Source organism: Calonectris borealis, chromosome 30 (assembly GCF_964195595.1).
Source record: "Calonectris borealis chromosome 30, bCalBor7.hap1.2, whole genome shotgun sequence".
NCBI lineage: Eukaryota > Metazoa > Chordata > Aves > Procellariiformes > Procellariidae > Calonectris > Calonectris borealis.
Window position 1 is genome coordinate 365146 of NC_134341.1, and position 14506 is coordinate 379651.

General features: G+C 58.2%; 2 protein-coding genes and 2 non-coding genes across 6 annotated transcripts; all 4 read left to right on the forward strand.

Moving 5' to 3' along the window:
* The first annotated feature begins 142 nt into the window (after positions 1-142).
* On the forward strand, positions 143-9168 carry PTGES3 (prostaglandin E synthase 3). Of its 2 annotated transcripts, none has more exons than XM_075133761.1 (8): positions 143-408; positions 5703-5816; positions 5985-6054; positions 6326-6424; positions 6643-6732; positions 7208-7270; positions 7736-7760; positions 8312-9168. In XM_075133761.1, exons 1-8 carry the CDS (start codon positions 143-145, stop codon positions 8329-8331), a joined length of 747 nt encoding a protein of 248 aa, XP_074989862.1. In that variant the 3' UTR covers positions 8332-9168. The 2 variants fall into 2 exon arrangements, with proteins under 2 accessions (XP_074989862.1, XP_074989863.1); XM_075133762.1 differs by lacking the exon at positions 143-408 and adding an exon at positions 2658-4947.
* A 326-nt stretch (positions 9169-9494) lies between these two features.
* On the forward strand, positions 9495-13508 carry ATP5F1B (ATP synthase F1 subunit beta). 2 transcript variants are annotated; one of them, XM_075133760.1, is made up of 10 exons: positions 9495-9561; positions 10627-10809; positions 11139-11313; positions 11541-11662; positions 11936-12120; positions 12219-12377; positions 12511-12633; positions 12714-12926; positions 13012-13213; positions 13318-13508. In XM_075133760.1, the coding sequence occupies exons 1-10, from the start codon at positions 9510-9512 to the stop codon at positions 13413-13415; spliced, it is 1512 nt and encodes a 503-aa protein (XP_074989861.1). In that variant the 5' UTR covers positions 9495-9509; the 3' UTR covers positions 13416-13508. The 2 variants fall into 2 exon arrangements, with proteins under 2 accessions (XP_074989861.1, XP_074989860.1); XM_075133759.1 differs by lacking the exon at positions 9495-9561 and adding an exon at positions 9647-9816.
* LOC142073836 (small nucleolar RNA SNORD59) lies at positions 10852-10926 on the forward strand. Its single transcript, XR_012670480.1, has one exon. It is a non-coding gene; the product is annotated as a small nucleolar RNA SNORD59 (small nucleolar RNA).
* On the forward strand, positions 11790-11863 carry LOC142073835 (small nucleolar RNA SNORD59). The gene has a single exon (XR_012670479.1). It is a non-coding gene; the product is annotated as a small nucleolar RNA SNORD59 (small nucleolar RNA).
* Positions 13509-14506: the final 998 nt, after the last annotated feature.

The window sequence follows — 14506 nt, forward strand, 5'->3', positions numbered from 1 at the left end:
GGTCGCAACGCGCCTGCGCGGCGAGAAGCTGCTAGAAGGGAGGAGGGAGCGGGCGCGCGCGCGGGGGGGCGGGGCGCGGGCGGCGCCTGCGCGGGCGGGGCGGGCGGCTCCGCGCGCCAGAGGCCGCAGGCGGAGGGCGCGCATGCGCAGCGTCGGCGGCGGGAGGCGGCGCGGCGGGTATTTTGCTGCGTCACCAGCGCTGGGCGCCGCCGCTCCCGAGCCGCGGGGCATTGTGGGAGCGAGGCCGCGCCGAGCCGAGCCCCGAGCCCCCCGCCGCCGCCGCCGGAGCCACGGCCCTGCCCGCCCGCGCCTGCGCCGCCGCCGCCCGCCCGCGACGCCGCCGCCCAGAGCCGGACCCGGAGCCGGGCCCCCCCAGGAGCGCCAGCCGGAGCCGCCGCCATTCGCCATGTGAGGCCCGGGAGTGGGGAGCGACGGGGGCGCGCTGCGCGGCCCAGCCCCGCCGGGCCCCGGCCGCCGGAGGAGGCTGTCCGGCCGCCCCGCCGGCAGCCCGCGCCCAGCGCCGGGGGGCGGGCCGAGGGGACGCGAAGCGGGGCGCGGGCTCCCGCCGGCGCCGGCCCGCGTGGTGACCTTGGCCGGCCCCGCCGCCGCGGCCCGGCGTGTCCCCGCGGGGCCGGCCCGGGGTAGCTCCGCACCGCCGGGCGTTCTCCCCGGCTGCCGCCCGCCCCGGCGGCTCGGGCGGGAGGAGGGCTCGTGGCGGGCCGCGCGGCCGCGGAGCGCCGCAGCTTGGCGGCTGCAGCGGCGCCGGATTTGCCCGTTTCTGCCCCGGTCTAAAGGGAACGGGGCTTCGGTCCCCGCCCCCGCTGCGGGTCCCGGGTGTGGGAAATGAATGGGGTTGGGGCGGAGCGGCCCTGCCGGGAGCCCTTCCTGCGGCGGCTACGGCCGAGCTTGCGGCCCGTGTCGGGGACGCCCGGAACGGGGGTGCTGAGCGTTGCTCGGTGGTTCGAATGCCACCGACACCCACCAAACGGTAGTGGCTAAAACTGCGAAAAATTCCCGGTAAGTAAGACGTTCTACCGCCCGTAATGTGCAGACGTGCAAGGGGTGCATTAATCTGTTTATAAGCTTTCACCTCTCGACATGAAAAATGGACAATAGTGAAAAGGCAACTCCTGGAAGCATGTGCGAGCACAGGAGCCCTGTTTGGAAAACTTCCCTGCTGCTGCCGCCGTCCTCGGGCCGGTGCGGGGCCCTGGGCAGCGCCGGTGCGGGCAGAGCCGGGGCCAGCCCTGCCCGGGGCAGGGGAGCTGCTGCGGGAAGGGGAGAGGAGCCGAGCGGCTGCATTTCTTCTCTGAGTGTGGCTCGCGTGGCCTCCTGCGTATCCTGAGCGGAAACCTGCACTCCAAAGTGCCTTGATGCCACGGGAGTGCTCGTGCCATGCTGGCGAGTCCTAATTAGCTGGCTTCATTGTAATTCTATCGAGGCTGCTTCCGTGACCCAAAACCGGCATATGCTATTCACAATAGAGCTCCAGTCGATGTGAATGTTCTCTAGCAGTGCAAATGAAAGAGGAGCTGAACTTCGCAGTGTGTGCAGCGTGATGCTTTTAAGAGTGAGATCTGGCTGTTAAGGAAGAGGTGCGCTGCCCCTGAAGCTGACTGCAGCATTACCTGCCGGCCGTCTGGATTTCCATGGGTTTGGCTTAAATGACTGAAGGTGGTAGCACTTGTCTGAGGTTCTTGTTTGGAAGGGCTGATCTGCTGGAGGGGCTGAGGAAAGCGTTACCACTCGGTGAAACAGCCGATGTGACCAGTTGCTTTTCGCCCCCTTGTCCCCAGTGAGGCATTTACTTCAGCACAGCTCTTCTGAAACTCTTGAGTGGTGAGGCTGCTTCATCTTAATGTGACTGAAAGTGAGAAGGATGTAATAAAGTTGGAGTTTTTCATTTAATGTCTGTAGAATACATCATCTTGAAACTACAGTGGTACTACACCCAGCTTCAAATTGTCTATAATCTGAAACCAGTTTTTTTAATTAAAAAAAACAAAGCCTTTCCACAGCATATAAATGAAAGCAAAACTAATTATGTAAAAAGATTTCTTACTGCTGTCTGGGGGTGAAAGTCTTGTTCAGCAGATGACTTTTGCAGTGTCCTCAAACTGTAGGAAATGTCAGGATACTTGCCAGGAGACAAAGACGGGCTTCCAGTGGGTGCAATCTACGGAGTGGACAAGGAAGCACAAGGACAGGTTTGAAAACTTCTTGAATCGCACCGAGCCACCAACAGTAAGACTTGAGATTCAGCTTGTGAATACAGCCTGTAAGAAGCTGCTTCTGCGCCTGTGGTTAAGCGGGAGATGGGGGCATCCGCACCCGAGCTGCGGCTCCTGGCATTGTGGGCAGCCCACCACAGAGCCCCCGCGGGTCAGACGGAGCAGTGAGGTCTCTTGGGTGAAGCTGAGCCGGCACATCGCCCATCAGTGGGAAACTGCTGCTGTGAAGCTTCTAGAACCTGTTCTACAATACTGTTGTCACGGTTGTCTTCTGAGTGTGATGACTAGAAGAGACAGCTGAATGCAGACGCGTGGTGGCCGAGTCTGTTTAGGAAGTCACCAAAACACGTGGGTGGCAGCAAACGTAGATTTGACAGAAGAAACCCTTGCCGAATGTGGAACGCAGGTGACTTTTCCCTGGGCTGTGGTTTATTGCTACACAGGATATAGCATGTTTAAATTAACTTCTCTGTTTCAAAGAAATCTAAATCCCGTTGGGAGGTGGGGATGATACATAACCAAAGCACATACTGAGGTTGACACTGCTGGCAGAAGGCTGAGGTCCCTGGGATGAGTTTGGTTGAGCAAAAAGGAGGAAACGTTAGGCTCTCCGTCTAACAAGTGACTATGCTTAAAAGTCCTGGCAGTGTTTCTCAGTGCCTGTAAGAAAATAGAAAATTTTCTGTGGGTGTGGGGGAATCAACTCTCTGAAGTGCTCGGAGCACATGCTCGCTTCACCATTGGCTTCCGTGTGTGCAGTTGCCTCCTAGGAATCTCTGTGTAGGCAGGGAACGCAAATTAGCTGCCACTTCCGTCTGATCCGTAACTTTGCTTAGCAGTTCCAACGTATCCTGCGTTACTGGTTTGAATGGTAAGTCCTGACTAAAGCACTTCACAGGCGGCCAAAGGAAGGTTTCCATCCTTGGGAGGAGGAGAGATTTGAAAAACAGATAAAAAGAATGAGAGGCAACTCCAGCATAGCTTTAATTACAGTAGGCACGTTCAGGGCGGTAAGTACTAAATATCTGGGGAGGCAGCATATGTTTGGTGTTAGAAACATGAATTATGTTCCAGTAACTATTTTTTGGTCTCTTTCATTCCTCTCTGTAGCTCGGATGCATGTGAGGGTTCCCTCAGCTCTAGGACAGTTCAGTAAGATATTTGGAAGTGCTGTGAACAGGCTATTGGTGCCTCCAAAGCCCTGATCTTGGCAAAGATACTGAGGTCATGGCCAAACCAAAGCTACAAGACTGAGGAATGCGTGCAGCTCCCTGGGAAGGCCGGAGATATCTCCATTGACATTGAAAATGTTTGCAAAGCGTTAATGCTATTCAGCAGGAGCCCCTGCATCATCGTGAGCAGGGACACTGAGATTTCTGTTCTGATAACAGTGTGTTTGAGCGATGTACCAAGTTCCACGCAGTGGGATTTTGTATTCCAGCAGCATGAGGAGTGGCTGCTGCGTAGTGCCCAAACTCAAAGGGAACAGAGCAGGTTGCCTCTCATCCTTTTTTTAAACTCAAGTCTTTCATTCCCTATTAGAAGAGGAAACTTGTGTCCAATAAGGAATTAAAAATACCGTAGTAAGAAAACTGCTACTCTGCTGTTGTTGTACTTTACCTGAATAAGTAGGTGCCCTAGCGTTTCCTAAAAATGCCGCTAAAAGGGAAAGCGTTAGGTTTTCAGCCAGTGGGATAGTATCTTGCTTGAAATTAAAGGTTGTGTTTGGAAACCACTTGGTTTTTATGCTCTCAGAAATTAAATGCTGTTACTGGCCTCTGATCAGGCTTTTTCTGCACTTGAAACGGGTGCTAATGCTGGAGAAGGCAGTCATGGCTGCTGCTGCTGTACCGGCCTTTCCTTGAGCTGGCACCAGTGTTTGTGCAGCTGAATTGCAAAGTACTTGTAGTGCTGATGGAGCTCAAAGCTGGCTGGTCTGGGTTTCAGCCAGGCCCGGGCTGGGTCCCGATTCAGTTCGCTCCGCAGACAGGCGGACGGTTGTGCGGGGAGCAGGATGGGAACAAGCCGTGGGGCGAGGGAGTGGCGTTTCTTTGGGGAGTGGTGCAGCGCTCAGTAAGGAACTTTACTAAATGTGTCACAGTTCGATATCAGGAATTGAACTGGTTGATGATCAGGTGAGTCAAAATCTGTTCTGAAAGTTTAGCAGTGGTCACCTTAATAAATGTTATGAAAAGTTAATTACTCTTTTGTCAGGTTATTGTGCTGTAATGCTTAGAGTGCAGTACAGAGACCAAACATCCGCTCCTTGGTGTGCGAAGCCACTCTGTCACGTACAGATAGGAACGTTGGCTTTCTTTGTGTCCTCGTGTGCTTTAGCTTCCTGTGGTCAGTGTAGTTGCAATAAATACCAGGGTAAGTGACCATTCAGCTCGGAGCATTTAACTTGAGTCTGACTCGCAGGTAGGTCTTGGAGGTCTTCTCTGAAGGGGCATTAGCTATGAAATCCCAGCTTTGATCTTGCACCTCTGGAAGATAGCCGAAGCGTGAGAAGCACCCGCGGTCTTCTGTGCCTTAGCAACAGCAGCTCGCGCTGGGCGGCTGTTTGCTTTCTGCTGGAATGCAGACGTGCAGTTGTGGGCTTGGCCTCAGTTGCCAGGAGAATAACTGAAAGTGGTGGGCAGTCCATGGCCGAGGCGTGCCGAGCCGGGGTCGCTTTCACCAGCCGATCGAGTATGGCGATGCTTGAGCGTTGCAGGTGAGTTCTTGCTGTAGAATTGCAAATGTGCAAGAGTTGGTCAAGAGTCCTGCAGCATTTTCTGGTGCCTTGGACAGGCTGTTGCTTGTTGTGGTGTTTGTGGAAAGCCAGAAGGATACCGAAGAGTGTGGGAGTTCAAGTCTGTGTACGTAGAAGGTTGTAGCAAGAAGTCGGAACAGGGATTTTTCAGCTCTCGTACCTCTACTGACTTCAGCTGGGTCTTACTCATAGCAAATCTGTTGAATGATCCATTTTTTTAATAGTATCAAAGTCCAAAAAAGTGGGCTTTTCAGTGGTTGTGCTTTGGGGTTTTAACTCTTTGGGTGACAAAGCATAATTAAGTCTGCCTACGTAGCTGTTAGAGGTGACTGAAATTTTGCCATTGTCTGTAGTAGCTCATCTTGAAAAGTTTGTCATAATCTTGATTTGCTGTAACTTACTTTGGTCTCACAAGTTTTGATAGCTTCTTCAAGGAACATCAGCACGAGCTTTGGGGGGCGTTACGCACTGAATGCATTGTATCTCTTTTTATTCTTGACATCTTTTTTCAGCCTTAAGCGCCTTTTAAAGGTTATTAATAATAACCTAGTAATGCAGCTTTTACTGGAAGAAGTAACTGCTCTACTTGTGTTTTGGGAGAAACGTAAGGAAAGCCGATGTTAAGTTTACTGGCAGCTTGGAAGGGTGAGGTTTTTTCAATATTGATGAAAGATAGGAAACTTGATTTGAACTTCTCTTAAATGGTCTGTTCACAGGCAGCCTGCTTCTGCGAAGTGGTACGACCGAAGGGACTATGTCTTTATTGAATTTTGCGTTGAAGACAGTAAAGATGTTAATGTAAATTTCGAAAAATCCAAACTTACGTTCAGGTAAGTACCTTGGGCCTTCACAAAGCTGAAGGGCACGGGGGGGATCCTAAAGGCTCTGCTGGTACTGATTAGATGATGTTTTTCTTAAAGTAGCAAGTTCTGTTCATGAAGCGTGTTTGTTCTTTAAGACATTTCCTGCTAAACACAAGCATTTTTTTCTCTTAACAGTTGTCTTGGAGGAAGTGATAACTTTAAACATTTAAATGAAATTGACCTTTTTAATAATATTGATCCAAATGTAAGTATCCTCTTGACTCTCCTCTTACTGTGTTCTTAGTGCTGTATCCTAAAAAATACTGTCCGTTCTTTAGGCTGCTCTCAGTATTGTGGGCAAACTGTTCCGTAGACTGTAAGAGATCTTAAACTCGGATCTATGAAAGCATCTCTGGACGGTATTTTTCAGGACAAGGAATAAGTTGATAGCTTAAGACAAATGAGTCTAATATAAGCAGTTCCTGGTGAAGTTTGTGATGATTATACTAACAGATATTTGCTCTCTTCTTTTTCAGGAATCAAAACATAAAAGAACAGACAGATCTATCTTGTGTTGTTTACGAAAAGGAGAATCTGGTCAGGCATGGCCAAGGTTAACAAAAGAGAGGGCAAAGGTGGGTTTGGGCTCCTTCGTGGCCAGGGTAGTAGTGCCTGTTGCCTCTCCTGGTTTTTAATTTTGTTTAATATTTGGGTCATGTTTAAATATGTAGCAGTTAATGGGTCACTTACCATGCTTCTGATCAGAACGGCAGTTACGATTAACCTTCCTTTTCTGAACAGTAACAGCTTGTTACTCGCTTGTCCTTAAATAACTTCTTGTGTTGATGTGTAGCTCAACTGGCTCAGTGTGGACTTCAACAACTGGAAAGACTGGGAAGATGATTCAGATGAAGACATGTCCAATTTCGATCGCTTTTCTGAGGTACGAGTCCCTAGAGGTTTGGGTTTCCTTCTGGGCTGCGTGTAGGCCAGCAGGGACTGAGCTGTAGGAAGAGTCGTCTTCCTCGGCGTTCCTCCTCCTGCTGCTTTCCTGGCCGCTGCTCTCGGTGCAGGCTCCGCTGGTTTGCCGAGGCACAGCCTTTAACCCATGCTGTGGGCTGTTGGCACGGCAGTGAGGTGACCGGTTTGTGCTTGCTATCAAACGTGAAACGAATGTATGTCCTGTTGGACATGCCGGCACTAACTCAGTGCACTGCTTGGTTTGCAAGGCAATTTGAATTTTTTTGCACGCTCACCTTGTAATTTCTGCATAGGTGCAGCTGATTTGTCAAAACAACTGGTGGCTGTTGGTTATAACAGTTTTAAGCTATTTTTAGATTTTTACAGTGCTCCCCTAGTTCACATAGAGAGCGCGGTTGGCTTCACCCTGTAACGTGGCTATTATCTCTCTGGAACAGATGATGAACAACATGGGCGGAGATGACGACGTAGACTTGCCAGAAGTAGATGGGGCAGATGATGTAAGTACTTTGTTTGCAGTAAATACGTGCAGGGCTGGCGCAGCACCCTGCACGTTCATTGCTGCTTGCTGAAGTCAAACTTGCATTCCCTCTTCAGCACTGTTAAAAGCTTAAACTGCACCAAACCTTGTCTGGACAAATGACGTCATCTGGCAAAAGTCATCTTCCTCCCCTGCAGCAGTGGTGCCGAGGGCGGTGGTGTCGGTGCTTTTGCAGCACCCGGACAGCTTCTGGTCACAGCTCTGCAGTGACCGCTGGTTGTTATGGGTCTGGAGGCTCTGGCCAGCAAGGCCAAACTAAGCACGTCCTGTGGAACCTGGAGTTCCTCAAAACACGCGCTCTGACGGAGAGCGCGCTTGGCACTAAACTTTGGAAACGGCAGCTCGTTGGCTGGGTTGGTGGTGGTAGAGGGAAGAGTGCCTTCAAGCGCAGTCTGCTCCAGTTAATGTTTCTTCTTCTTTCCAGGACTCGCCAGACAGTGATGACGAAAGTAAGTCGATGTTCTCGTTTGTTTCTGCACACCGTGCAGCAGTGCAAATGCTTGCTGAACGCTCCTAGTTGAGCGAGAGCCTTGAGCAGAGCCAGCAGATGTTCCGTCCTGTCAGTCTCGCTAAATCCTGGCTGCGAGCTAATGCCAGTGCCTTGCCTGAGCGGTGTGAGACGATATAATCTAGTGAAAGCCTTTCCACACAAGCATGAAATACCAGTTTGACCTTCCCAGCCGGCTGTAGTCCTGGGGAGGCTTTGGTTTAAGAGCAGCAGGCACGTGCACGGGCCATCAGCGTGAGTGGTGCTGGCCCTGCGTGAGTAACCTCTGCATGTGCTGCAGCGGCTGTGCGCGGGTATTGCTTGCGAAGAACCCGCTCTGCGCTCCTGGGGTGGAGTCGGAGACCTTAAACTGCCCCGTGCCCTTCTTGGTTGAGGGCTGGATCTTCTTGTGTCCCTTATGACACATTAGGGCTCCTGGTAGCTTTGGTTTTTTTATTAAAAAACAAACAAACAACAAAACCCACCCACTAACGCTGTTGTTCTTCTCTCTAGAAATGCCGGATCTGGAGTAAGGAAAACTGTCGTCTTCAGGGTTTGGGGAAAGAACTTCATCACAACATTTCATAATTGAGATAAGAATTCCTGAGTTGATAGCCCTAAAGGGAGATCCTGCATCCTTTAACCCATTTTCAGTCCATTTTAAATGGCTTCACTGATGGTAGGTGTGTACCATTGCACGGGGCGGTCTTAAGCCACGAGAGGCAATAACGTTATGCATGAACCGTTTTCCAGACTTCCAAAAAAACCCAATTGAGGTGTAGGCAATCGATACAGAACAGTTGCAATAAAGTTTACGGAGCCTCCTTGCCTCGTAGCAGATATAGTTACAATGGGAGAATCCTGAATTTACACCAAGTGGTAAATGAGCATTTTTCCCCTCTGCGGCCTGAAATTGTACGTTTGTACCGGGAACAAAACTGGCTGAAACAAGGATGTTGTCATTGGCTCACAAAATTCAGCGGGCGATGCGCAGTACCTCTGTGGTGTCTTCAGGTCTGTTCCACTAAAGTTTGTATTGAAAAGGAAACAAATTTTCTCCTCATTTGGTGTTTAATCGCGAGCGGTGTTCCCCGACCCGGCGCAGGTGGCTGGAGCCTGTCCCCTGGTACCGTCTGACCCCAAAGCTTTCCGTCTCCCAGTCCGGGGTGCGAGTGGCTGTACGTTGTTGCTTGTCAATCTGTACGTTTAGACCAAATCGTATTTGCACTGTGGGTTTGGAAGTGAGCGACAGACCCTTGGGTGTACGCGCGCCGGCGGCTTCTAACCGGGCTGAAAAACCTCAATTTATGTTCAGAGCAGCGGGGATTTTTTTAATGTCTACATTCTTTCTAATAAACTGTTGAAGACTCCCTGGCTCTCCTTCCGCCTGGGCCCTGTGCCTGCATCCACGGGGGGGGGGGGCGCCTGGCGCTGCGGTGAGCCCCAGCTCGGGCACCGAGGAGGGCTCCTGCGGGACCGCTACCAGGCCGCGACGCCCGCAGGGGCCCCGCCGACCGGGGCGGTCGGCGGGGCCCCTGCGGGCGACGTGGCCTGGTCCCGCGGTCACGGCGCCCGCCCCAAGGACAAGTGTGGGGCACGTGCGTCGCTGCTTCCGGCGCCTGCAGGCCGGGGCCCGCCCCTTCCCGCTAATCCCGTCCTATCAATTCGTGGCGTTCCTTAACGGATAGAGCTGCGGCCCAATGGCGAGGAGATGGAAAACGAGCGCCGAGGCGGGTGTGACCAATGGGAGAGTGAATGCGACGGTGCGGCTCGGCGCGGCGCCCAATGGTTGCGCGCAGCGGCGGGTGACGTGCGCTGTCGGCCCGCCCCGCGGGGGCCCTGTGGGGCGGGCGGAGAGCGGGGCTCAGTCGGCGCCGCCATGTTGGGGCTCGCGGGTCGCTGCTCGGCCGCCGCCGCCGCCGCCCGGCCGCTGCTGCGCCGCGGGGCCGGGCCGGGCCGCGACCTCCTGCCGCTGTTCCTCAGCCGCGGGGCCGGCCCGGCCGCCGCCGCCGGAGCGCGTGAGTGCGGGGCAGCCGCGGGGTCACCTTGGGGCCTGCGCGGCCGGGGGGCACGGGGGCCGTTATCGGGGCCCCGTTATCGGGGTGGAACGGGACGGGCTGTGCTACGGGGTCAGGGTGAGGGGATGGACCGTGCCTATCTGCTTCAGATCGCGGGGGTGCCGGGGGTCCTGGGTGCACTGAGGGAGGGGTGCTGGGGGTCCTGGTGGGTGCATGAGGGGGTTGCAGCGGGTTCCTGGTGCACTGAGGGAGGGGTGCTGGGGGTCCTGGTGGGTGCATGAGGGGGTTGCAGCGGGTTCCTGGTGCACTGAGCCAGGGGTGCTGGGGGTCCTGGGTGCCCTGAGGAGGAGGTGCGTGGGTCCTGGGCGAATCGAGGGCTGCAGGGCGTCCTGGCTGCACTGAGGGAGGGGTGCTGGGGGTCTTGGGTGGATCGAGGGCTGCAGGGGGTCCTGGCTGCACCGAGGGAGGGGTGCTGGGGGTCTTGGGCGGATCGAGGGCTGCAGGGGGTCCTGGCTGCACCGAGGGAGGGGTGCTGGGGGTCTTGGGCGGATCGAGGGCTGCAGGGGGTCCTGGGTGCATGAGGGGGCGTGCTGGGGGTCCTGGATGCACTGAAGGGAGTGCAGAGGTCCTGGGCAGATCGAAGGCTGCAGGGGGCCGTGGGTGCACCGAGGGGGGTGCAGAGGTCTTGGGCACATCCCAGAGGAGCCAAGGCATGCAGGGGGGCCCCATCTCTGCACCCCTGGGGCACGTGGGAGCCCGGAGCTGCCCTTTCCCCAGCCGACCTTGATTTGTCCCTCTCCTTCCCCCCAGGACGAGACTATGCAGCCCAGCCGGCTCCCGCGGCCAAGGCCGGCTCGACCACTGGCCGCATCGTGGCCGTCATCGGTGCGGTGGTGGACGTGCAGTTCGACGAGGGGCTGCCCCCCATCCTCAATGCCCTCGAGGTGCAGGGCAGGGAGACCCGGCTGGTGCTGGAGGTGGCTCAGCACCTGGGTGAGCATCTGCCGCAGAAGGGCTGCAGAGGGTGGGAGGGGTCCTCCTGTGATGATGTGTCTTGATGACTTTCGTTCTCCTGAGCTTGCTGAAGCCACGGATTTCAATCTGAGGAGGAAGAAAATGGCTGCCGGAGGGCTGTGGCCTGCAGGGCTGCAGTTTGAGTGTGGCCTGGGCTCAGTTTTTCTCTGCGCTATTTTGTCCCTGGGTGCTGCCGCTCCTCTTGGTCCTCCTCCCAGCAGACTGTTCCCTTGGCAGGGCCTGGGGAAGCCACCAGCAGCTGTCCCCAGGGTCAGCTCAGCTGTGACGCTGTCCTTGGGACTTGGCAGGGGAGAACACCGTGCGCACGATCGCTATGGATGGGACAGAAGGCCTGGTGAGAGGACAGAAGGTGCTGGACTCCGGCGCGCCCATCCGCATCCCTGTCGGCCCCGAGACCCTGGGCAGGATCATGAACGTCATCGGGGAACCCATCGACGAGAGGGGCCCCATCACGACGAAACAGTGAGTGACGCCCCAGGCTGGGAGATGAGCGTCACGCGGGGTTTGGAGGTGGGGGCACGGGGTCTAGAGTAGCATACACGTGTGTGAACAGGGATGCGGCACGTCCCTGCTGCACTGGTGTTCTCCTGGGTCGTGAGCACGGACTGCACTTGCGCGGTGTCGTGCCAGCACCCTGGCCGAGGGCCTCGGTTCGGCTGCTCAGTTCCTCTCTCCACCTCTTGCTGCAGGTTTGCTGCTATCCACGCCGAAGCCCCCGAGTTCGTGGAGATGAGCGTTGAACAGGAGATCCTGGTGACAGGGATCAAGGTGGTGGACCTGCTGGCTCCCTATGCCAAGGGCGGCAAAATCGGTACGTTGCCCCCAGAGGAACTGGGGGTCTCTGGGGAGGGGGGCACCCTGCCAGCCCCACTGAGCCGTTCCTGAGGGCTCGCGCTGTGCCCCGCCACGGCTCAGGACCGATCTCTCTGGAGTGGTTTCCTTCGCTGATGAGTAACCATTTGACTTTCGTTCTTCTGAGCTTGCTGAAGCAACGTTTATTGATCTGAGGAGGAAAGGGGTGAAGGGAGACACTGGGAGCAGCCAGTTTGGCTTGGGGTTGAGCAGGATTCCCGTCCCCTTCCAGGTTTGTTTGGAGGTGCTGGCGTTGGCAAGACAGTGCTGATCATGGAGCTGATCAATAACGTGGCGAAAGCCCACGGTGGTTACTCGGTGTTTGCCGGTGTGGGGGAGCGAACCCGCGAGGGCAACGACTTGTACCATGAGATGATCGAGTCTGGGGTCATCAACCTGAAAGATGCCACTTCCAAGGTGTGCTGGGTCTCCTGAGGGGGCCGGGTGGGGTCCCGGCAGCGCCAGGGCGCAGGCAGCAGAGCGGTGCTGTGCCGACACCTGGGTCCTGCCCACAGGTCGCCCTGGTCTACGGGCAGATGAACGAGCCCCCAGGCGCTCGCGCCAGAGTGGCTCTGACGGGGTTGACAGTGGCCGAATACTTCAGGGACCAGGAGGGTCAGGACGTGCTGCTCTTCATCGACAACATCTTCCGCTTCACCCAGGCTGGCTCAGAGGTCTGTGCTCGGCGCAGGGCCGCCGGCGTGCTGGCTCCTGGCACGCAGCGCAGTGGTGGCCGGGCCGTGCTCTGCAGGGGATGCCCGTTCCCCTGCCTCGTTTGGGCCTCTCACGGGCTCTGTTCCCTCCTAGGTGTCAGCCCTGCTGGGGAGAATCCCCTCCGCCGTGGGCTACCAGCCCACACTGGCCACCGACATGGGCACCATGCAGGAGAGGATCACCACCACGCGCAAGGGCTCCATCACTTCGGTGCAGGTGAGGGCAGGGCCGGCCCCGCCGCGCCGGGGAAGCTGCGGCGCCCGCCTTGGGCCCACCGTCCCCTCCCGCCTCCCCAGGCCATCTACGTGCCGGCCGACGACTTGACTGACCCTGCCCCCGCCACCACCTTCGCCCACTTGGACGCCACCACGGTGCTGTCCCGCGCCATCGCCGAGCTGGGCATCTACCCGGCCGTGGACCCGCTGGACTCCACCTCCCGCATCATGGACCCCAACATCGTGGGCCCCGAGCACTACGACGTGGCCCGGGGGGTGCAGAAGATCCTGCAGGTGAGGGGGCCGGGGCCGCCCCCCGCGGGGATGCTGGGGGGGACCAAGTCCCGCACTGGCCGCTCACCCCCAACTCTCCCCCCAGGACTACAAGTCCCTGCAGGACATCATCGCCATCCTGGGCATGGACGAGCTCTCCGAAGAGGACAAGCTGACGGTGGCCCGGGCTCGCAAGATCCAGCGCTTCTTGTCGCAGCCCTTCCAGGTGGCCGAGGTCTTCACCGGCCACATGGGCAAGCTGGTGCCGCTGAAGGAGACCATCAAGGGCTTCAAGCAGATCCTGGCAGGTGAGATGGCCCCCGGGCTGGGCGCGGGGAGAGCTGGGGGCCCAGGGGAGCCTGCGCTGGGCGCGGCACCCTGTTCCCCCCGCTGACAGGGCCTCTCCCCCCAGGTGAATACGACCACCTCCCGGAGCAGGCCTTCTACATGGTGGGGCCCATCGAGGAGGCGGTGGCCAAGGCGGAGAAGCTGGCCGAAGAGCATGCGTGAGGAGGGCCGCCGCTCCCCCCCACTGCCCCCCCGGCTCCGCCTGGGGCCGGACCCCCAGTATTTAACGTTTCCAATAAAACATCGGTGAAAACATTCTGGGGCCCGGTGTGCTGCGGCTCCTGAGGGGTCGGGGGCCCTGTGAGCCCCCCGCCCGTGGGATGGCGAGGCTGGGCTGGCCTGGGGCCCCCCCCTCGGGGTTCCCCTCCCCTGTGGGGCAGGGGGGGCAGCAGGACGGGCATGGCAAGGGGCTGTGCTGGAGCTTGGGCTCTGCTGCCACCAGCAGCGCAGGGAGCCTCGGCCCTGGGGGGTCCCCAGGAGTTGGCAGAGGCCCCCCCCTCGCGTGGGGCGGTGGGGCAGATGCTGGGGGGCGGTGGCAGTTCCTGGTCCCGTTGTCTCTCCCCGGCCCCGTGTGTCCCATGTCCCCCCCCCCATTCCAGCTCCACCATTTTGCAGCACAAAGAGCCGCCGTGAGGCCGGCTGCTGCCCCGGCTCCGGCCCCGCCAGCTGCGTCTTTGTCTGCGGGCTCCCGGGGGGCCGCGCCGGCCCGGCCCTCCCCGGCGCGGGGCTCCAGCACCGGCCCCGGCCGTGCCCCGCCCCGGGGGCACCGATATCCCCCCCACTCGTGGGGCCGGGCCGAGCCGAGCCCCTCCACCGGGGGCTACCCGACGGAGCGGGGGGGTGGGGGGCGGAAGATCCCGGGGGTCCCGCCGGGGGGTCCCTGCAAGGGCTGCAGCAGGGGGGACCGTGGCAGGGGAGTCCCCAGCCGCCCCGCCGCCGCCGCCAAGGGCCGCGGTTCCTTTAAATGGCGGCGCGTCCCGCGCGGCGGAGGGGGCGGTGGCGGCCGCTGACATCACGCGGTGCCGGGAGCACCTGCGCCGCCGCCCGGCTCCGGCTCCGCCACCGGCACCGCACCGCACCGGGCCGGGCGGGCACCGGGGCTGGCGCCGGGCCGGCACCGCCGCCCCCCAGGTACGCAGCGCGCGGGACGGGCCCCGGAGACAGGGACCCCCCCCCGCACCGGGACCCCCGCGGGGCCGGGCCGGCTGCACCGGCACCCCCGGCTCTGCACCGGGACCCCCCACCGGACCGGG